Source organism: Sinocyclocheilus rhinocerous, unplaced genomic scaffold (assembly GCF_001515625.1).
Source record: "Sinocyclocheilus rhinocerous isolate Xijiao unplaced genomic scaffold, SAMN03320098_v1.1 scaffold235, whole genome shotgun sequence".
Lineage (NCBI taxonomy): Eukaryota > Metazoa > Chordata > Actinopteri > Cypriniformes > Cyprinidae > Sinocyclocheilus > Sinocyclocheilus rhinocerous.
Genome location: NW_015646367.1, coordinates 606,676 through 632,243, shown reverse-complemented (window position 1 = coordinate 632,243; position 25,568 = coordinate 606,676). Strand labels below are relative to the sequence as shown.

The 25,568-nt window shown below is 33.1% G+C and overlaps 1 protein-coding gene across 2 annotated transcripts in view; it reads right to left on the bottom strand.

Annotated features, from left to right (window-relative positions):
- The window catches only part of iglon5 (IgLON family member 5), a 187,888-nt gene that overhangs the window by 2,141 nt on the left and 160,179 nt on the right, over positions 1-25,568 (bottom strand). For both annotated transcript variants that reach the window (XM_016511722.1, XM_016511720.1), the window contains 5 exons: positions 22,098-22,330; positions 19,209-19,328; positions 9,941-10,072; positions 8,482-8,602; positions 8,223-8,374 (listed from right to left, as the gene is read on the bottom strand). In XM_016511722.1, coding sequence (XP_016367208.1) covers positions 8,223-8,374; positions 8,482-8,602; positions 9,941-10,072; positions 19,209-19,328; positions 22,098-22,330 — 758 coding nt within the window. The remainder of the gene's footprint in view (positions 1-8,222; positions 8,375-8,481; positions 8,603-9,940; positions 10,073-19,208; positions 19,329-22,097; positions 22,331-25,568) is intronic.

Below are 25,568 nucleotides of genomic sequence, written 5' to 3'. Positions count from 1 at the left end.
ATAAATTAGAGTAATTAACTAATTAAAATGCAACAAGTAAAATACAGTAAAATGATAAAAAAAAAGAATGAATTGAAAATGTTTTTAATAATTTACTGTATCTTTCATGAAAAGTAGCTAGAATAAACAGTATGGTTATTTATATGGTATAACGCATATAAAGCTTATAAAATACACTACATGTATATAAAATAACTAAAAAGTTTATATTTTAATGATTTATTTTTTATTATTATTAAAATTAAAAATGAACTATAAAAATAAAATGCAACAAGTAAAATAAATCAAAATGATAAAATAATGAATTTAAAATATTTTTTATAATTTAGTGCATCTTGCATGAGAAGTAGCTAGAATAACCAGTATGGTTATTTATATGGTTTAATGCATATACAACTTATAAAATACATTACATGTATATAATAAAAATATAATAAATAAATACAAATTTAATAAAAATAGCTTTTTAAATGGCAGATTTTTTTTTTTACAATTATTTTTATTAAAATGATAAACATTTACATAAAACATTTTTAAAAATAAAATGTAAGAAGTAATATACAGCAAAAACGCTAAAAGTAATACATCTAAAATAATTTACTATATCTTAAACAAAAAGTAGCTAGAATAAACAGTACGGTTGTTTATATGGTATATTTTAATAGCACTCCTGATGGATTCTTATAGTTTATTTGCATGATGTTCACTTTAAAATGGTCATTTCATGACAAATCACATTTTCTTTTATCTTTCAAACTAAAATAACTTGAAGTATTTGTGAAAACATACACTACTGCAGTCTCAAAAACTGAAAACCTCACCCCAAGTGAAAAAGAATTATAAAAAGTACATACAGCATATACAATATGCAAACCATTCCTAAAAAGCAGAAGACAATGATCATGAAAAAATAAAACAAATGAAAGAAATGATAGGAGAAAATAACAGCATAGGGGGAACTGCAGGATTTCCGTTATTATCCGAGTTATCCTAAGACTGACAGCGGTGGGACAGATGTTTCTTCTCCGAAGGATGAAGATAAAGGTCGCAGCACGTCTGATGGAAAAGTGCGAGTCGAGGCCAGACGACGGCGTGGCAGCGACATGAACAAGAGAAGATGCATGGAAGTGACGGCAGGTGACTCATCACGGGAATAACTCTCCCAGAGAATGTGAGACGGAATGAGACGGACGGACTCGCTTACAATGGTAATGCGTGAGGGGAGAAACAGCAGGAATCACTCACTGCGGACTGAAATGTGAAGAATGGAGCGAGAGAAGCCACTGATGACTTCCTGGGGTAACAAGACACAACGGAGCGGGAACAAATGAGAGGAGACATAATGGGCCGGAGAAGAGAAAAGACGGGAGGAACCGAAAGGAAGCAAGAAACAGCAGAAGAAACAGATGAGATGGATATGGAGCATCATGACGCAGCTGTATGCCACTTTTACTAACACTGGTTGTGCAAAGGCCCTGCTGTTTATTGCTAATGAGCTATAAAAGCATTATGTAAGCGATAATGTACAGCCAGCCACAAAACAATTACACGACTCTCTGGAATACTTCATTCTGATTGGTCAGTCACAGCATTCTGCGGACAAACATTTTTATATAATGACACTAAACTGTATAATTGTTCACCCGGCCAAACCTTTTCCTTCATATCTGTGCTAGTTTAATGTCTCTCATAGCAATCTGCATACTCTTTGTGCTTATATAATAACATGATTTAAATTCATTTGATTTCAAATCTGATTCAGTGATTTATTTCCTTCCCTGAGGCTGTGACCCTACTGAACTGCATTGGTCACAGTACTTTACAAACATGTACTTGCACATGTACTTGAAATATGTACTTCATATTTTGCACAGACTGCAAATTGTTTAAGCCATTACACTGTACACAGCACAGTAAATACAGACTATAAATACATAGTACTGTTAAACAATGTATAGCGATGTCTATTGCACACACAACCATTTGTATTATTACCACTGTTCTTATGTGCTGCTGTTCATACTGTATATATAACCCTACATTTGTACCCCCATTTATATTCTGTACATACTCTGTTTAATACTGTATAAATATATAGCAACTCCACTGTACATACAAGTTATAGCTTCACTTACTCTGCACTTATCTGTATATAGAACACTATATTCTTGCACTTCTGGTTAGATTCTAACTGCATTTCATTAGCTCTGTACTTGCACTCTGCATAATGACAATACATTTGAATCTAATCTAATCTAATCTAATCTAATCTATTTGTGTCATCAATAATTAATGTTTACTATATTAAAACATATTTAAATTAATAAATACTTAGAGAAATATTAGCAAAATATTCATATATATATTTATAAAAATATAAACAATTATTTATACATATTTATAATTTAATAATAAGTAAATATTTGAGTAAAAGTTTTGTTTGTCACCAATCATAAATATTTGCTATATTTTAAATATTTATTTTTAAATAAATGCATACTTAATAAATAAATAAATATTTATAGAAATTCATAAATATTTGTTTATAAAATATAAATATAATTTATAAATATTTACAAATATTTAAGTCTATGTGCGCCATTTGTCACAATGGTTTGTTTGTGCCATTAATCATAAATATTTACTATATTTAAACATTTATTACAACAAATGCTAAATAAATAAATAAATAATTCATAAATGTTTGTTTATAAAAAATATAATTGTTTGTACATATTTATAAATATTTAAGTCTGTGTGCGCCATTTGTCACAAAGGTTTATCATCAATCATAAATATTTACTATATTTAAACATTTATTTCAATCAATCAATCAATATTTGTTTATAAAAAAAATAATTGTTTATATTTATAAATATTTATGTCTATGTGCACCATTTGTCCCACCAAAGGTTTGCCATCAATTACAAATATTTAATATTTAAATATTTAAATTAATAAATACTTAATAAAAATATTTCTAAAGTAATAAAAATACTCTAAATAAGTAAGTAAATAAATAAACAATTATTCATAAAAAATTACTTATAAATATTTGTTTTTAAATTATAATAATAATTTTTTTTTTTTTATATTTATAAATATTCTATAGTCTATGCCACGTGTGCCATTTGTCACACATTAATACAGGAAAAATATAATGCAAGTAATGTATTATTCAAAATGAATTTAGCTATGCAATGTTATTTTTGTGCATTCAAATCTAACTCTTTTAATATTATTATTTTTTGTTAATTATAAAATAAGAAAAATATATGCAATTAAATAAAATATAAAAGATTGAAAATAGTGACGAATAATTTTTAAATGTTTACGTGTATTTTACTTGTTGCATTAAACAATTTTAGAGCATAATTTTGATAAATATGAGATGTATATTAAATATATAAATAATACTGAGCTTTAATTTTTTTTATCACACAGCCAAGTGTTTTGAAAGAACAGTGGAGGTTTGAGAGTTTTGTTCATTGTTCATCTGTGCACGGTGTGAAAACTGGAACAAACGTAAGATGAAAGCCTTGCATAAGCACAAACTCTCTCTGTGTTGTGCAGCTCTATATGCTCAATCACTCAATGTTTGGCCTTTCTGTGACCTGTTCCTCCTCCTCTCTGGGTTTTGCTGCATGGGTAAGATCTCTGCACTGAGCGTTCCAGCAGAAACTTTTCCAACGAGAGCTCTGCCGCCCGCTCACTTAGACCGGCCCAGAACGCGGTCAGACTCTGAAGTTATGCTGTTACGTCCAGTATTTGACTTTGTGCTGCTGCTCTTGTTTTTGTGCTTAACAGCATATGTTACGCTTAGGGTCAGGAAGAGCATGAACCTCAAATCGAGTGAAGCTGCCTGTTCTCAAGAGGAACTGAAACATAATTTATCACCAGAGACTAGAAATTCAGAAGTTTAAAGGCTTAAAGGCAGACGTCAAAGGTTTTTTCAGTAGGAAATTCATCAATAGAATAGAATTCTGCACTTCAATATTTTAATACAGCAGTTAAGCAACTTACTGGCTGACTAGCTGAACTTACATGTAAAATGATGAATTATGTTTCTGGAAGATTTGTTCAATTGGAAACAAATGTAACACATTTTTTCTTCATTTTTTATTACCCATACGGAAATGTAATATATAATATGTAATGTCCTATATCAAGAGTGATATTTCCATATATATTACCTATAAGGCGGTATATCAATTTCACATATGTTCATTCTCTGGGTAGATGAAGATAAAAGGTTATAACATATAAAATCACCACAGTAAAATTTGTCCATATGTTAATAATATTTATATGATGTTTTTGGTAAATAAATGGTATTTTATGTAGCAACCATATATGTCAACAATATACATCTTCTTTATATATGCAACTTTATTAACATATCATATGTATACATAAAGCTGTACGTTTATATGTATATGTATATATTTAATATGTGAAATTGTTCCAATTTCTAATTGGTTTCATGTTCTTACTTCATATGACAATATATTTAATATATTTAATATTTAAGTCTATTTGTGATATTTGTCATAAAAATATGTGTTTATAAATAAGTGTAAATAATTAAATATGTAATAGAATTAGAAATAATTGTTTAATGTGCCATTTCTCACAAATCAATACAGGAAAAACATAATATAAGTGAAGTAATAATAAAAATACATTTTGCTATGTATTGTTATTTTTGTGCATACAAATCTCATTCATTTTAAACTATAAAATAATTTGAAAATAAATATAATTTAATAAAATATAAATTAAAATATGAAATGCAAGTAAAAATTAAAAATAAAAACAAATTATATAGAAAGTTAATATATTACACTTGCGTATGAATAGAGCACAGTAAATATGGCTGAGCAAATTTAAGGACCTCATAAAGCAGATTTAAGAAAGTAATGAGGCATAAGTACAACACAATATCTGAATGGAAATCAAACAGCACTATGTGAAATACTAATGCTGATCATTTCTACAATGATTGCAGCAGCAGAACTGATATACTCTAATTGGTTGATTATGCTGTGTGTGGTTAATTTGGCTATAGATATACAGTGCAGTTTGAAAACATTCATCGTTAAGTATGTAGGAGCAATCAGGATCTAACTGCTACACAAAACGAGTAAACTGCTGTGGTAAATTAGCCTCAGCAGAGAAAGAGGCTTAAATGAATGAAATATTCACAACCAGTTGTTTCATACGTTCATTTGCTAACAAGCAGCAGTTTCCTGTTGCCTGCAGAAAACCTTCCTCTTTCTCTACAACCGCTCGCTTTCCCTGAAATCACCCGGAACAAGTCATTAAAAACATCATCTCCTGCTGCGCAAAACCGCTGAAACCAGACTAATGTGGTCTGCTGGTCTTAGTTGGTTTTAATTGGTAGTTTTCATCAGGTCTGCCTGGAAAACTAGATGAAACTTCATACAAAAACAGAAAACCACCGTGGGCTGGTTTAAATGGTTTGATTTTCAACATTATGGAGACATTTATTTTTGGGTGAACAGCTATAAACTGAAGCTAAAACTAAAACCACAAAAAAATAAAAAAATAAAAAATAAAAAATAAAAAAATTAAATTAAAATGTATATTTTACTTAAAATATCAATGAACTGAAATAAAATAAAATATAAAAACTTCAACATAAAAAAAATATTTCAGCTAGTTTCAGCAACATTTCTTATTTTAGTTTAACTTGATGTACTAAAATAAATAAAACTGAAATAATATGTAATAAACACACACACACACACACACATACACACACACAAAGTAAAAATGACAAAAAAGCACAACAAAATTATTAGCAATACATATTAAATTAAAAACTTTAAACTATAAAATAAAATGAAAAACAAAATAAAAATATAAAAAATAAAAAGTAAAAATATAAAATATAAAATGCTTCAAAATATAAAAATAATATTAATACAGTTTATTAATAATATAATATAATATAATATAAAAATAATTTGAATAAAAACTATAATAGTATCTCAATGATACTAAAACCACTGGGGTGAAATATACAAAACAAGTCAAGAATATGATGAAGTCATGCATATTTCAGCTCCATCGAAAGAAATAATTTGATGCATTATGACATAAATTTTATTACAATAAGTGCACATTTACACACAATTGCCAATATAATAATGCTACCATTACTGTAACATGAAGTCATAATAATAATAATAATAATAATAATGATATTTAGGCGTTAGTACATCGTGGTACTGTCTAAAATTTATGCTCATTTAAACAGAAAAGTCTTTGTACTAGAGTAATGAGAATCACCATTGAGAATAATGAGAGTGATAAAGAAAACTCAAAAGAAAAGCATTACAGTAATGAGAACTTTGGGGGAAAACATGCTTAACTGTCATGAACAGAATGCATATGCAGGACAAAAATCTTAACAGGCTTCATTTTCTCTGCACAATATAGTTTCTTATTTCTTTCTTCGGATCTCAGGGTGAAATGTTTGCATGAGATTCCTGCTTTATCACTAAAGCAAGCTGCTCGATTAATGCCGCTAGCGCTAGTGCATTAAACAAATAGTCTCTCTGTCTATAAAAAAAACTAAATAATATAGTAATATATATATATTATTCAGAAAACAACAGTGAAAAAGCTCAAGTACAAGGAAATCTGTAGTGCTGATGTGATTTGTTATCGTGTCCTTGTTGTTTCATTCAGCCCTAGATTTTTAAAAATCCCTGAGGTTTTTCTTCAATAAAGCAGAGCTATGAGAGATTAACTGTTTTCAGACATTTTACAGTCAGACAATGGAAGCTCAAAGCGCATTTTCCACAACAGAACATGTTTTATAGGAATCCTCTATTACTCGATACTGATGTTCTGTAGCGGACAAAAGATCTGCTGTAGAAAAACAGCAGCAGAAAATTCAGTTAATAAACTCTTTGGGTGCAACAAACTCTCACGCAGCCTTCAAGCTGTGTAAGTCTGATCTTAATTCATTTTAAATTGTAAATGTTCGCTTCAGTATATATTTTGTGTACTGAGGAATAGGCATTTCCCATCATTCTCCATCCCAGCTAACAGGGAACATTCCCAGAACTTTGGCGAATGTTTTCTCAAAGTTATGAACAAATGTTCTTCTTGAAACATTAAAAGAACGTTCATTCAAAGTTGTCTGGGTTTTCGTAACAAAAATGTAATTGTTACATTGTCACAATTGATCATTTTTTCAATGTTGTGACTCGCTACTTGTTTCAGAATGTTCAGAGAACATTCAAAAGTAACGTTCCCTTAATGTTTTCTCTAACATTCGCATAACCAAGAATGTGAACATTAGAGAAAACATTATAGGAACATTCCATTTTAGAATTTTGCAAACGTTATGGGTACATTACTTTTGAATGTTGTCTAAACGTTCTGAAACACGCAGTAAGTAATAACATTTAAAAATATTTTCTATGAATGCTTTGCTAATGTTCCCATTAAGGTATGAAAAGGTAATTTTTTAATGTTTTTAATGGACCATTCCTTTAACGTTTCCTCTAAGAAAATTTTTAAAAACCAATTTAAAAGTGTTTAGAGAACATTCAAAAATAACCTTGGGAACATTAACAAAACGTTCTAGGAACACATTTTTGTTAACTGGGATGGTAACAAAAGACTGTTAAAATACAAGATAAAGCATGAATTTCACACCTAATGCGCATCTTTGCTTTTAGTTTCTGATGCATTGGTGGTAAACAAGCTTCCTGGCTTTATGAAGAAGCCAAAAAGAGAAAAAGAAGCATGAAATTATGCCACTCATTCACAATTAAAATAAATTCAGAAACTTCCGAGCTTACGCATGTGAATTATCCCAGCAGTTGTGCACGTTGTCTATGTGTGTCAGAAGTCACAAACACTTTCAAACGCTTCACGCTGCAATTGAAGTTTGGTCAAGTTATGCATTATTAAAAAGGTTGCACTTTGCTGAGCATACAGCACTAGACCATTTGCTTTCAAGTACCATCAACGGACACACTGCTATTATCCGTCTACGGTGAAGCTCAACGTGAAAACTAGCCTCGGGGAGCGAGAAATGCACATTCACTTATTTTGTACAGTGGAAAGTCACTTCCTGCAGGGTGTTCATTTATCCTTGACTTTATGCCTTTGTAGATTTACTAATGTTTCGAGAGCACAAAAGCGAGCGCTGCAGAGTTGCAGTGATATAAGGTACTCACTGAAGAGTAGCATGTTGGCATTGGAAGCCCCGAGGCGGTTGGAGGCGAAACAGGTGTAGTTGCCAAAGTGTTTTTCTGTGACGTTGGTGAAGAGCAGCAGGGAACGTGTTTTCTCGTTTTTAATCTTCAGCGTGTTATCGCTCTCTACCGGCCTGAGGAAGAAGTAATATGACAGATCACATGTTAAAGTAAAAGCACTATGTGCTGCTTCCCATGGTTCACAGCGTCTGTTTCGCTCACTTTGTTAATGCTAGCTTACCTTCGGTCATCCCGGTACCATTCGAAGGACGCGGTGGGCACCGCCATAGCTTCACAGCGTAAGATTGCAGTTTTTCCCAGCTGGGCGGGCATGTTCTTTACGTCTGTGATTACTGGTGGATCTGAAGACCAAACAGACAGTGTACTGAAGTTAAAGTATTAGCACTTGTTGTTCAATTAAAGCAATAATTCATTCAAAAATTAGAAAAAAATGTGATCTCAGCGTCATGTCATTTCAAACCTGGAAGATGTATTGTTTTAAAAAGCTTTTCTTAATTTAAATTTAATTTAATTTAATTTAATTTAAAAACGTCCCTAAAAAGTGTCCCTTTTCTTAATTAATTGCATGATAAAAAAAATAAAAAAAACGCAGGAGATTTTGTTATTAAACTGTGATGCAAAAACTTTGTAAAGTACGGGAGTCCTAAGAGCTATGCATTATTATTATTACTATTATTATTATTATTATTATTATTATTTGTCTGATTTTATCAACAGATGCTAATTTTATAGTTGTTTGACACTAGAAAATAGTTCATAGTTATAAATAGTTAAATTATTCTATTATATTGATCCTATTATGCTAGTATTATAATTAAGTATAAGTACTATAAAATAAGAAACCATTATTAGTCAATGGAATCAAAGAAAGTAAAATCAATTCAAGACATTTTGCCTTAATATTTTGCTCCTCAAATTAATTTATCTAGTTTTAATGATGTTTAGATATTTTACTGGAAAGCAACAAATACTACAGTTCAAAAGTCTGAGGTCAGTAAGTATACAAAAGCTCCATTAATTTGATAAAAAAAATCTAGTAAAAACAGTAATATTGTGAAATATTATTACAATTTAAAATTTCAATTTCAATGTTTTCTATTTCAATGTATTTAAAAATGTAATTTATTCCTGTGATGAAAAACTGAATTTTCAGTCTTGAGTATCCCATTATCCTTCACAAATCATTCTAATATACTTAATATTTTTGTGAAAAAAAAAAATCAGGACATTTTGTTGAATAGAAAGTTCAGAAGAACAAAAGAAGAATCTTTTGAAACATTATGTCTTTAACATCATTTGATTAATTTAAATGTCTCATTGACCCTAAAATTTTGAATGGTAGTGTACTGTATGTACTTATATATTTGAAGGTCTACATGAAACTGTAAAGAAATACAAGAATGATTTTTGTTGTGGAAATGTAATTAAGTTTCTACAGTATTCAAGAGCAGGACAAATTCTCTGAAATAATACTTAAGTGTAATAATGAAGTACAATTACTCAACCCTGTGGAGTTGAGAGGACACAATGAAAAGATAAAGAGTTTAATTCTATATGCGGCTGATCGCAATCCAATTTATATTTGCATTACTCAATCACAGAGTGTTCTGAAACGCTCCCAACGATCTCATTAGGATGTCACTGTGAGCTGCTGACAGGAGCAGAGCGGCTCGACTTACAGTTGACGGTGACCTTGACGCGGTGCGTGTCTGGCGGAGCCACGCCATTATTGGTGATGCATTCAAAATCCTCCGCTTGATGCCGCTTGATTTCTGTGATTTCCAGAAACTCGCCTTCGCTCATGAGACCGTCTGTGAAGACAAAAGACGAGAGGGTGACTGAATACTGGCGCCGTGGCGCAGAATGTTATACGTTAGTGTAATTGGGTTGATAGGTGTTCCAGAAGCAGCAGCATTGTTCCAGAGTATCATGTTAAACAAAAAAGGCCCGAGGACACAGCAGCAGGAACCACGGGAATGACTTTCCTTATTCATCATGTAGCGGACACTCTTTATCCGAACCGACTTTTGGTCGGCGCACCACAAGGGACGGTCCTGCTGGAGTAAACGGCTGTTGAATGTCTTGCCCTGGAGCGCAATGGCGGCACGGGAATTCAGTGATCTTTAACCACTACACCACCTCCTCTAACACGACTAAACCATTTAACCACTTTTAAATTTTAAGTTTATTTCAACAGTGTTCAAGGTGAAGTGTGTCATTTCTGAACCACTAGTGGCACTGAATGGAACTCTAATCTCTTATATAATATATATATATATATATATATATAGGCAAGAGAACATAGGCAAGTTGATATTCTGATCATATTTTTTTTCCCAAGCATTCCATTTTACCAATTCCAAACCACATCAATCTGAACAACTACTATTCATTTTGTATTTAATTATTTATAAGTGATATATAATTTTCCATGAAGGCTGGAAGTAAAAAACTCCTCAGGTGTGCATAATTATTAGGCAGGTTTCCTTTTACAGATACATTGAGCCAAAAAAAGATATTGAACTCAGACTGAAAGTCAAAAATTATTAAATGCTCATGAGAAGGATGCAACACTAATGCAATACTAGAATTTGCAATGTTAAGGCATGACCATTGGATGGCAAAATGCTCATTGGGACAGTGTGGTCACAAAAAACAGGTGGAGAAGAAAAGACAGTTAACTGCAAAATAATTAGGAATTAAGGTGAATAATTAGGTGTGAAACCATCAGGAACCATGATTAAATACACAAATGATAGTAGTTATTAAGATTGATGTGGTTTGGAATTGGTAAAATGTGCTTGGAAAAAAATGATCATAATATCAACTTGCCTTACTATATATACAGTATATAAAATCTGCCTAGCAACCATTTAGAACTTCTTAGAAAACTGCTTAGCAACTGCATAGCAACTATGGAATTTCTTGGAAGCAACATCCTAGCAACCACTCAAAAACCTTTGCAATAGATGACCAAACATTTATATTTAAAGTGCCCCCATTATGGATTTTTGAAAATTACCTTTAATGCAGTGTGTAACACAGCTCTAAGTGAATGAAAACATCCTGCAAAGTTTTAAATCTGAAAGTGTAGGTGCCACCATTACAGGCATAATGAAATGAAAATGAGACCAATCGGACCAATCACTGCAGATTAGCGTCACGCAAAGGAGGGGTTTGGAAAAATTAATCGTTGAGCAAATCGTTTGGGAGTCCTTGAGCAAATAAGGTAAAAATAAATGGATATTATAAGACAATGAAAGTGTTTTTTGACCATGCATGCATGTCAACCTGTTGTTGGGGGCTCAAAAAAACCAAAATATGAACCTTTCATAACCCATAATAGGGGCACTTTAATATAAACCTTTATATTTACTTTTATTCACATTTTTTAGTAAACAATTTTACACTTTCTATCTCCAGTATATGCTTTACTTCTAAGCAACGCCCTATTAACTGCTTAGTAACCACTCAAAACACCTTAGCAACAGCCTTGCAACCACTTAGAACACCTTAGCAACCATTTAGCAACTTCCTAGCAACAACATCTTAGCAACAGCCTATAAACCAGTTAGAACTTTGACAACTGCCTAGCAACTTCATAGCAACAATTTAGAACCTAACAACATCCAAGCAACCACTCGAAACACCTTAGCAGTAGCCTTGCAACCACTTAGAACATTTTAGTAACCACCTAGCAACATCATTTTAGCAACTATTTAAAACACCTTAGCAGCAGCTTACACACCAGTTAGAACTTTTTAGTAACTGCCTAGCAACACCCTAGCAACAACTCAGAACCTAGCAACCACTCAAAACCCTTTAGCAACAGCCTATAAACCAGTTAGAACTTTATCAACTTCCTAGCAACAATTTAGAACCTAGCAACATCCAAGTAACCACTCGAGACACCTTAGCAACAGCCTTGCAACCACTTAGAACACTTCAGTAACTACCTAGCAACTCTCTAGCAACATTTTAGCAACTATTTAAAACACCGTAGCCACAGCTACTAGTTAGAACTTCTTAGCAACTGCCTAGCAACTCCCAAGCAACAACTCAGAACCTATCAACCACTCAATAGTGATCAAAATCCCTATGAATAAGTCACAGTTACAAAGTGACTTATGAATGAGGAACATAAATTAGTAACCACCTAGCAACTACTTAGAACCTCTTAGCAACCACCTAGCAACTATTTAGAACACCTCAGCAACCACCTAGCAATCATGCTGAATAGAAGATTGCCTTTGTCTACCTATATGCGTTCTCTTTTTAAGCATTGCCCTAGCAACCAATCAAAACACCTAAGCAACAATTTAGAACCTAGCAACATCCTAGCAAACACTGAGAACATCTTTGCAACAATAAAGTTGCAACCTAGCAACTACTTAGCAATCACATTGAACAGAAGACAGTCTTTGTCTATCTACTGTATATGCCTTCTCTTTCTAAGCATTGCCCTAGCAACATTCTAGCAACCAATCAAACACCTTAGCAACCACCTAGCAACTATTTACAACACCTTAGCAACCACCTAGTGATGTCTTAATCACATTGAACCGAAGATTGTCTTTTGGTCTATCTATATGCATTTTCTTTGCAACTGCTTAGTAGCCACTCAGAGCATCTTAGCAAAAAGTCAGATATCACACAGACATTAGGAAATGTGCACCCAAGCAACCCCTCAAAATAACCACTACCTGCAACCACATATCAATGCAGAGCCTATATAAAGACTGCTGTCAAACGGCACAGGCCTTATATAACCTTCACACTTCACATCTCTCCTCAAACTACACTTATATAACCTTCAGACTTCAAGCTCAAATTCATACGATGAACTTTCCTTTCCTAGTTATGTTTGCAGTTCTGTTTGGTGCTTCCAGTGGAGCAGAAACCACATACTTCACCTTGATTAAAATTAATTTCAACAGAATAAAATGTATTTATTTAACAAGAGCGGAGGCGAGTGACAAACAGTCCACGGAATAAACTGAAAGGCTTTGATAAGAAACTCAAGTCTGCGTCGCTCTCAGATAAATATCATAGAACGTGTGTTGGGGAATTCAGTGAGCTTTATTTACCGGCCATTGTGAACTACAAAAAGTCTGTCTCGCACCTCTAAGGCACTTCTTTCCCTTTAGCGAGACGAAACAGACAACAACACAAATCTGTAGTAACAAGGACAAGGGTGGATTTGCCTCTGTGTGATGAAAGTGACTATTATTAGTACAACAATGACAGCGAGAACAGATACATTTGGAAGCTTGTTTCTGCCACAGAATAAAAAATAAAAAAGGGAACTGCGACTTTTTATCTCAAAAATCTTTTTTATTGTAATTGCGAGTTTATGTCTCACAACTCTGACTTTTTTTTCTCACAGTATTGAGTTTACATCTCACAATTCTGATATAAACATGCAATTCAAAGAAGTTAGAATTTCAATATTGACTTTTTCTTAGAATTGCGTATTTGCATCTCACAATTTTGACTTTATAACATGCAATTGCACAAGAAAATTGTAAGCTGACTTTTTCCTTCAGAATTGGACTTCATAACACAATTGAGTTTATAAATTGCATTAAACTCGCAACTGCAAGAAAAATTCAGAATTGCATGATATAAACTTGCAATTGCAAGAAAAAAAGTCGCAATTGCAAGAAAAAGTAACAAATTCACACAATTGAGTGAAAAGTCAGAATTGTGAGAAAAACTCACAACTGCATGAAAAAAGTCAGTATTGGTAGATATAAACTCACAATTGTTGGAAAAAATTCAGAATTGCGGGATATAAACTCGCAATTGCGAGAAAAATGTCAGAATTAAGAGACAATCTCGATTGTCAGAAAAGAAGTCAGAATTGCGAAATATACAATTGCGGGAAAAAGTCAGAACTGTGGGATATAAACTCGCAATTACGAGAAAAGTCAAAATTGCAAGTTTATATCTCAAAATTCTGACTTTATTTTTCACAATTCCAAGTCTATATCTCGCAATTCTGGCATAACTCGCAATTCTGACTTTTACTGACTGTGATTTAATATCCCATAATTCTTTATAACAGAATTGTGAGAAAAAAGTCAGAATTGTGAGATAGAAAGTCGGAATTATCTTTTGTATGTTCTATCCCGTGTTGGAAATGGGCTTCTATAGATTCACGCTAGCTTTCTCATGCAACCATTTTCATCTATAACAGTCAGAACTGTTCTCTCAGTGTCAACAAGAATAATCCACTTCTTAGTAGTATCTCTCTGGCTTCAGCCAATGGAGAGACGGAAAACACAAAGGCAACCGCACACCTTTTAATTCACAACCGCCGGGACTTTATTCCACAAATTCGGCACCTTTTCTAATTGAAGATTATTCCGGAGGATTATTAGCACAGCTACTGAACTGGAGAGGATTATTTGCAGCTGCCGACGCCACCGACCGAGTACACGCTAAGGTTTACAGCAATGTTATTCACTCATTCCATTAGCGTAATAAATATCGTTCGTTCCCCCGTGACATCTTCGTCAGGCCGTGTGAGCACCCGTCTCAACCCACTGGGGGGGAAAAATCATCTTATCCTGACAAAGAGGGTTTACAGGTAAAGAGACTGGTACGTCTCGCACGCTTCGAGCTGAGATGCTTACTAAGTAGACGCTATTTGTATTTATTTCTCACAGTTGTGACAAGCGCATTCCCATGTGGCCAGACGCATTTGTGCTCCGCTGCAACTGGAAAATTTCAGTGACAAAATCAGCTTTAGAAACACTTATAATGGCTGGATGGAATCAAATCAAACATCCATCCATCCATCCATCTATCTATCTATCTATCGACTTTGCTTTATTATTTAAAAATGACATTTATATGAATGTCTTGGAATTTGCTTGTTACATTCCAATTCTGCATTATGTTTACTATCTCAATTTCAATTCTGCAATTCAACTGGAATTTAACCATATAAAGCCTGACATATTAGTAAAAAAAAATCTGGTTATTGAACCTTTAGACAAATATGATATATTTATGGCTGTGATATACTGGGAATATGGATGAAAATCTTTTATTTAGAGGACCAAATTTAAAAATTGTGCAATTTGGTGCAGATGCTGATATTTATATGGCCAAAATTTATATATATATATATATATATATATATTATCATAAATTTTTTTTTAAATATATGTATGTATAAGGCTTTATGGCTATGATATACTGGGAATATGGTTAGAAAAAAACAATATTTTATTCAGAGGCCCAAACTGAGCAAAAATATGCAATTTGACGTAGATGCTGATATTTGTATGCAAAAAAAATATAAATAAAAAATGAATAAATAAAAAATCTCAACAGCAACAAAACAATGAGATCTTTATAACAGTATAGCAGACTATTTACATAAAATAATATACAATTCAGCTGTCGCTCATTATCGCCAATAAGGTTTTTCAGCAACGTTTTATCATGTTGATCATTTAGAGGCCTTAGAAATATGTGCATCAAATCTACAGCAGGCTTTATAGGGTTAAAGGCATTCTTAATATAAATGTGAGTCTCATAATGCAGCTATATTTCAGAAATCACATTAGAGAGGATTATGCTGCACAAAGGTACTCAGTGTTCACAGGAATCAACCATCATCCTGTTAGGATTATATCTACATTCTATGAGATACGAATAAATCGGTTGTGAGACTCAGAAAAAAGCCTCACTAGTCAATAGATCTTCTGCTGTCACCTTGAATGACATTGCATCCAGCTGTCTCTGTCCATGTCTGTGGACACTAACATGAGCATCTATGTGCGCATGTCGCAGCTTGGATCTGCTAGTTAACATGTACAGGACAGACTGTGTGTGGGTGGCCGGTCTAATGATGAATGAAACTGACCCATCGAACGCATGATTAATGCTGGTTTCAATCCTCATGGATGTGCATGTGAGCCGTAAGCCAGTCGACGGAGTGGGCGTGTCACCTGTCAACGGAGCGTCAGGTGTGTGATTGTGATGTCATCGCACCCTGTCTGCTTCCCCACAGTGTGATGTACAGGTCCAGATGGCTTTGTGTTTCTTTGGCCGAATCTACACGCCCAATTTCTCGCCCGGCTGCTGACAACCAATAGCTCCACCGCAGTGACTCGCGCTGAATAACAATGTGGCTCTTTCTGTCTCGCTTTACGCCCCTCTCTTTATTTCTGCCGTGCCGGTGGGTTATGAGGTGCAGAGGAAGTGCTGAGTGGGGAAAAGCGCAGACCGAAAGATCTGCAGACAAGCTATGACTACAATTATATGCAGAGTAGGAGAAAGTTTATATCATGATAATGGTATATGTCACAGTGTGGTTATTTTTGCTGAGATTTCAATGGAAAAAAATAATTAATATATGCAATATGATACATTATTTATTTATTTATATTTTACAGCTATACTTTTAGATTTTTTAAAATCTCTTTTAGTTTGTATTTAATGGACACAAACCGATAGATCGGATTATTCATATTTAAAACTAAAGACTCAAAGCAGCAAAATCCCTTCGGTTGACACATTCTACACATTTTATAGCAAAGAAATATAACTAGGTCACCTTGACCTTGTTTACACCTGGTATTAACATCCATCTCAAATGATCTGATCAGTGTTAACAAAAAAAGTCCAATATGTTAAATTGCCAATACATATTGCCAAGACTGCCTTAACGTTTCATTGTAAGTTTAAATGCTTACACATCTCAACATTGCATCCCCAACCACTCATGTGACACATAATCACTGTGACTAAAAATTATTTTTAAACTTTGCTTTTAAAAAAAATGTAAAAAATTTTTTTTCAACCATTTGATTAAAACATTTGGTAAAGGCTGCACATATACATATACATGCAAAAAAAAATGTATGCACCATGTGCTGTAAATTTCCTTGTGCTGTAAATTTCACGAAAACCTGGTTACATTTCACCCCCCAAATAAAATAAAATCTATGAATTATTTATGAATTTTGCATAAATAAAATTAGTTAAAAAACAAATATAAAAAATAAACAAATAATTTACTTTTAAACCTTCTTTTTGCATTTTTATAAATATTACGCATATTTCCATATATATATATATATATATATATACACATATATATACATATATATATATATAAATGTAACGTAATAAATAATAAATGTAACAATATATAAATATGTAAAATAATGATACATTTTATACATTTACATTTTATTTTATTATATTTTATTTATATCTATTTTTATTTTGAACTTAATAGAAAAAAAAAAAACTATCGGATTATTCATAACAACTGCCTCAAAGCAGTCAAACAAATATTGTATACATACACATACAAAAATATACAGTAAAAATATAATATAAAAAATATAATAATTTTTTCAGAATAAATTAACAGATACAACCATACTGTATATATTTTAATAAGTTTAAACAATAAATCGCTTTTTATATTATGGTATATTTTTGGCATTATAGAAATGAGAATTTCTAGGAAAAAATGTTCTTAATTGTGAATTATGCTTTTACTTTTGCATTCCTGTAGCTCATGATGTTAACAGTGCCAATGTCATAGGTTTGATTCCCAAGAAATGCACCGCCTGATAAAATGTGTATCCCCAATGCACTGTCATTTTTGGTATGGAAAATGCATTGCATGTTCAACATCAATCATATGCTTTCATGAAATCAAAGACCCTTCCCTTGATAATTGTAAGTGGTCACTGGACGGATTTGAGATGCATGTGAATACCAGGCGTAAAAGACGATGTGCTTGGCTGACCATTTGTGACCAGATCACTTGAATGCGTACAATAAGCACACAGATATAGTGAGTGTACACTACATAGACACACTAGAGGTTTAGTATCTGAGCTCAGCTGCTCCATTCATGTGACGCTGGTCCGTTTCCAGGCAGAGGGACTCTTGAGTTGATTTCAAAGGACTAAGGATCAATTGAAAAATAAATGACAGTAAATGATGATCCCCACCGTCCTGTAATCATATCGTGAAAAGATTAAATAAAAAATGCCCTCTCCTGTTATGCATTTCATCACAGCCACTCGAAATGAATGCAGCTAATATAAACGGTAATGAAAGTTATAAATAGTATGATTATTGATAACTGTGATTATTAATATTGTGGCAGGAATGATAATGGTGACAAAGATGATGATGATGGCACATGTTGACAATTATCACTCTGGTTGTGGCTATAATTATTTATAATGAAATCTGAGCTGTAAATCGCCAAGACTATGTTCATAATTGCATGCTACTCTTATTGTTTCTCTAGTATACTGTGTACAGTATGCACCTTTTATACATGAGATACCCATACAACATTGGTCAAAATGTGCAGTATGAAACCAGAATACACTATGTTTTTAAAAGAATATTGTTTGATTAAAAGCATTTGGAAAATGCCATACATGTACATGCACAAAATTACATGTAACATTTTTGTTATGAAGCACGTCCAAACACAATTAAGTGATGTATGCGGAAAAATCGAATGAAAACCTGGTCATGTAAAAAAAAAAAAAATAATTGCATAAAGAAAAAAAAGTATATTAAGTGATGTGGCCGAATCTCACGAAAACCTTTTCACCACAAAATCAAAAGGAAAAAATAAGAAATTAAATTTTGCATAAATTAAATATAAATACAAATATGTAGCATAGAAATAGAAAATATCATGAAAACCTGATCACATTTCATCCGAAAAATCTAAATAAAAAAATTAAATAAGACTAAACACATTAAAAATGTGGTGATAAAAATGATGCATTTTCTTTGTGTTCCCGTTTCATGTTCATAACATATTTCCACCAAAATAAAAGTTCAGAACACACTAAGCTGTGTAAACAGTATCCCACAATGCAATGTGCATAACTTGACCTTCATTTACAGTATAACAAACTGACAAAAATGACAGAAGAGACTCACATCTGAAGTCCTTCCAGGTGACGGTCGGCTCTGGTCTGCCCACCGCCAGGCAAAAAAGATTGACGTCATCGCCTTCATTCACCGATTTATCCTGCGAGATGTTCACTATCCGGGCCGGCACTGCAAAAGTGATTTTAATTATGCTTAATAATAACAGAGTGAATATATCACGTCTTGACTGATGTCAAAAATCAACCATGGTTTAGCCGAATAAATTTGCTGGAGACGGGTTGTTTGTTTCAGGGGTTATAAATGATTCCAATCAGCTGTTTTGGATTAAATTCCCAAAGCAGAGGGCAATGCATAATGCCGGCCGGATAATGAGCCGGCCCTTGAATTTAAATGGCCTATGATCAGAGCTTTAATGAAGATGGCCACAAATTTGGCCTGCGAGGCATTCTCAAGCAGTCCATTTTTCAGGTTTCTAACAGGGCGGAATACTTCCGATAAACTTAAGATTGGAACCAAAGCAGATCCATTGCTGTTGGAGGAGTGACTGGGGGGTGTAATTATTTTCGCTCATATCGCACTAAGACTAAAATTGAGGGCACAATGGTATCGAGCAAATATGGTCATCTGTCTGCAAAGCTCCGTGCGGCAGATAAAAGCCTGTGTTTGGCGAGCCTGCCGGTTGGCCAACAACATACTCGAGATGCATTTTAAAAATGCTTCCCCTCCTTTTCGCACTTCTTCGCTTTGATATTTTCAATCTTGTGCAATAGGAGAATGCACCACGCACGGCGCCATATACATAACGATTGACAACTTTCAGCCGGCGGGGTTGGAGTAAAGGGAGGGATGCAGGCAATCCATCAGCGGATCGCGTCAGGCTGGATCGCAGGACCTCTTACTCATGTTGCTGCTGACGTGACAGTCGGCACGGCCCGTGTCCCGCCCCGCACAACCGGTCAACTAAAGGCCTTCTGGAAGATTACTGAGCATAACCACCCCTCGGATCCTGATCACATCTGTGCCAGCCCCTCTTGTTTCTTTGGTACCGGGATTCGAGGAAATGTTCATTTGTGCAATTGTTTCGTATGAGTTCCATGGCAGAAAGGAGAACATCATGGCACGTGTTGACAATTATCACCCTGTTGTGAATGTAATTATCAGAGCTGTAAATCACTAAGACTATTTTCATAACTGCATGCTTCTGCAGTATGAAGTACTGTGTACAGTAGGCACTTTTTATGCATTAAACAAGACTGCACTGCAATTTTATGCTTTGGTACCACATTGGTCAATACATTGCGTAGTATACGACCAGAACACATAATGTTTTTAAAAGAATATTGTTTGATCAAATAAATTTGGAAAATGCCATATATAGATGCACAAATTTACTTTGTAATAAAATTTCATATTTTTTACAGTATTTTGATAAAATAAATGCAGCCTTGGTGAGCAGAAAACATTTTAAAAAATCTGATGCCAAACTTTATGCATTAAACAAGACTGCACTGCAATTTTATGCTTTGGTACCACATTGGTCAATACATTGCGTAGTATACGACCAGAACACATAATGTTTTTAAAAGAATATTGTTTGATCAAATAAATTTGGAAAATGCCATATATAGATGCACAAATTTACATAATGCATCATGTCCAGACAAAATTAAGTGATGTATGGGAAAATCTCATGAAAACCTGGTCACATCTCACCACAAATTCAAAATAAAAACTAGAAATTATATTTGCATAAAAACAAAAACAGTAATTATGACTTTATATATTATCTGAATTTGGACTTTATTTCTTGCAATTTTGAGTTTATATGTTGGAATTTTGATTCTGATTTTTTTCCTCATGGTTGTGAATTTACGCTATCAAGTTTTTAAAATAAATTAAAATTTTTATTCAGCAAGAATGCATTAAATTGATCAAAAGTGACAGTAAAGACATTTAGAATGTTACAGATTTCTATTTCAAATGATGTTTTTTTTTTATCTTTCTGCTCTTCAAATGATAAAAAAAAATTGCAGAAATCACGGTTTCCAGAAAAAAATGTGAAATCAGCATATTAGAATGATTTCTGAAGGATCACTGAAGACTGGAGTAATGATGCTGAAAATTCAGCTTTGATCACAGGAATAAATTAGATTTTACAATTTTTGATAAAATAAATGCAGCCTTGGTGAGCAGAAAACATTTTAAAAAATCTTACTGATGCCAAACTTTTAAACAGCAGTTCATACACAGTATATCTCACAATTTTGACATTAATTGTCACAATTTTAAGATATAGGCCCGGTTTTATAGACAGGGCTTAGCCTAAACCAGGATTAGGCCATAGTTCAATTAGGACATGAGTAAAGATGCTGAAAATTCAGCTTTGATCACAGGAATAAATTAGATTTTACAATATATTCAAATAGAAAACCTTTATTTTAAATTGTAACAATTTCATATTTTTTACAGTATTTTTCCAAAATCATCACAATTAAAAGAACCAAAGACTTAAACTACTTCAGTCTGTGTGCATTGAATTTATTTAATACATGAGTTTCACAATTTGAGTTGAATTACTGAAATAAATGAACTTTTCCACGACATTCTAATTTATTGAGATGCACCTGTACAGTAGTGTAAACTAAATGCGTCAGATTTAAATTTGGCAACATTGGTTACTGGCAACTTTTTTTTATATTTTTATTTTTTCTACAGGCTTCTATTGAAATTCTGATCACTAAATTTACACACATTTCTGCCAATTACTTATTTTTCTGGACAACTGAAATGGGAGGAAACCTGTTTTAGAAACCATTCATATTTTTTGGGGCTGTAGCCCCTATTGCATTTGCATGTTTTCTTTATTATTGCAATTATTTTTTGTGTTCATTAGTGACGCAAAATTATCACTTTTAAGCGGCAGGCAGATGAACATACCCTGAACGATGAGGTAGACGTGGGCCGTACGGGGCTGGTTTTTGGCCTGGAAGCTGCATGTGTAGGGTCCCTCGTCTGCCACCATCACTTGCTCAATCTTAATGGAGAAGTCGCTGTTGTTGTTGTTCACCAGGGAGACGCGTGAGTCCAGGGACCACTTATCTGTGCCCGTAAATAAGATGTTGGAGCGGTTCAACCACGCCTTGTGAGTGACCTCCTCGTCTATCTTGCATCTAAGAAAGAGAGGAGATTGAAAAGAACAAGTTTGTGGCAGATACAATTGACTCGTTTGAGAGCATTTATTCAACTTGACGTGAATACAAACAAGGTTGTGAGGGGCAGACGTGTGTTAACGTTCACAAATGACATTTTTCATTTTACAATTTTGAGTTTATATGTTGGAATTTTGAAAAACGTGCAGTATACAACCAGAACACACTGTTTTTAAAATAATTTTGTTTGATAAAAAAAATTTGCAAAATGCCAGACATAATTTACATGCAGCATGTCCAAATACAAAATAGTAATGCATGTGGGCAAATCTCATGAAAATCTGGTCACATTTCACCACAAAATCATAAAAAAAATAAAAAAATAATATTTTGGATACAATTTTTTAATAAATGACGCCACAATGACACCAAAATAAAACGTTGATCACATTTCACCACAAAATCAAAAGAAATAAATAAGAAATGATATTTAGCATAAATAATTAAAATATATAAGAAACATAAATATTTTGCATAAATAAAATGTTGCATAAATAAATTATTTTACATTACATTTTTATGTTACATACAATAAAATGTTGGCCACATTTCACCACAAATTCAAAAGAAAAAAATCAGAATTTATATTTTGCACAAATATTTAGAATATACAAAAACAAAAATAAATAATATATAATAATAATAAATAATAATAAATAAATAATTGACACAAACAAATGTTTTATTTTAATGACAAAAAAGTTGGCCACATTTCACCTCAAAATCAAAAGAACATATTAGAAATTATATTTCTGCATACAGAAAACAAAGCATATTTTGGAACCACTAGCATTTTAAGAGAAGTACTTTAATCAGAAATGAGCTTAAAGGTTAAGAGTGTCATTTTTTTCAACTTGATGAGAATAAAAAAGGGTTGTAAAGGGATAGACGTGTGTTAATGTTCACAAATTACATTTATATCCCTCAAAGCCTGGTTTTCATTTGTTTTAAATAAAATATTGCATCTATAGACTAACTTCCATAGGCAATTACTGTGATGTCATTGAATGAGTGCTAGTATGAAACGGTTTCTTTGGTAATCGTTACAACTCGCTCATAATGTCCGGGTCATTGAATATAGCTCATTAAGCTGACTAATCAGACCAGTGGTGATTGCTTTCAAACTACACACAGTGTCACAAACACACAGTGACTCGACCAGAAAAGCCCAAATTGCCATCTAAAAAAAAGTGGTGTTATGTTTATCAATGCACAAATAATCAATATACATACATGAATCCTCTACTGTATGTTATGGAAGAATATTCAGGACTATTTTTGAAAGGAATTGCAAATTGTATTTTCGATTGCGTTTTCCATATGTGGACGCATAAATTGGGACATAATCCAAATGCAATTGCAAATCTTGCATTACCGTTTGCGATTATCCCCTGCTGACAGCGGTTAAGAGCCACAACGGTACGCACAATAGGTCAATATTCACTATTAACCAAAGTCATTGAATGAGTGCTAGTATGAAACGGTTTCTTTGGTAATCGTTACAACTCGCTCATAATGTCCGGGTCATTGAATATAGCTCATTAAGCTGACTAATCAGACCAGTGGTGATTGCTTTCAAACTACACACAGTGTCACAAACACACAGTGACTCGACCAGAAAAGCCCAAATTGCCATCTAAAAAAAAGTGGTGTTATGTTTATCAATGCACAAATAATCAATATACATACATGAATCCTCTACTGTATGTTATGGAAGAATATTCAGGACTATTTTTGAAAGGAATTGCAAATTGTATTTTCGATTGCGTTTTCCATATGTGGACGCATAAATTGGGACATAATCCAAATGCAATTGCAAATCTTGCATTACCGTCTGCGATTATCCCCTGCTGACAGCGGTTAAGAGCCACAACGGTACGCACAACAGGTCAATATTCACTATTAACCAAACGCTTTTCACCCGTCTCAACAACTCTCACGGTTTACACTCCGATTGATGTGAGTAAACAGACAGTGCAATTCTACACTTATTACTGTATATTTTATTCCTCACTTTTAATCTGTAATAGAGAGAGTGTCGTGCCTGCTTCAAGATCTTTTACTGGAATAAAGTTGGCTTGACTTTGGACGTTCGATGTTCGCAAATTTAGGGACCGTCTCTAAAGTTACATACGACATTGGTATACACTTTTCTAACTTCAATAGCATTTGAAGAGAATGACTCTTCAATGAACAGTCATGAAACCAACTGTAAAGTGTTCATGTAGGTGTCAGTTATAAATAAACTGTAAATCATATGTAAATATTGTTATTTTTTTCTGTACCGAATGGGCTCAAACACTATATACAGTTGAAGTCAAAAGTTTACGTACACCTTGCAGAATCTGCAAAATGTTAATTATTTTACCAAAATAATAATTGCAAATAATAATAAAAAAGCAGACGTGCACTCTAAAAAATGCTGGGTTGTTTCAACCCAACTTTGGGTCAAATATGGACTAACCCAACTTTTGGGTTAAAAATTTAATGTAAAAATGTAACCCAACGGTTGGGTTAGTCCATATTTGACCCAAAGTAGATCTTTTACTGGAAGAAAGTTGGCTTGACTTTGGACGTTCGATGTTCGCAAATTTAGGGACCGTCTCTAAAGTTACATACGACATTGGTATACACTTTTCTAACTTCAATAGCATTTGAAGAGAATGACTAACAGTCATGAAACCAACTGTAAAGTGTTCATGTAGGTGTCAGTTATAAATAAACTAAATCATATGTAAATATTGTTATTTTTTTCTGTACCGAATGGGCTCAAACACTATATACAGTTGAAGTCAAAAGTTTACGTACACCTTGCAGAATCTGCAAAATGTTAATTATTTTACCAAAATAATAATTGCAAATAATAATAAAAAAGCAGACGTGCACTCTAAAAAATGCTGGGTTGTTTCAACCCAACTTTGGGTCAAATATGGACTAACCCAACTTTTGGGTTAAAAATTTAATGTAAAAATGTAACCCAACGGTTGGGTTAGTCCATATTTGACCCAAAGTTGGGTTGAAACAACCCAGCATTTTTTAGAGTGTGGTAATTAATATTGCTATTTAAATATGACAGGCTCATAGCTCGTAAGACATAGAAAATACAGTTGCAAATGGACTTTTTCATTTGAAATTTGGCAGTCACTGTGCGTTCGCGAAAGCGAAAACGCAAACGGTAATGCAAGATTTGCAATTGCAT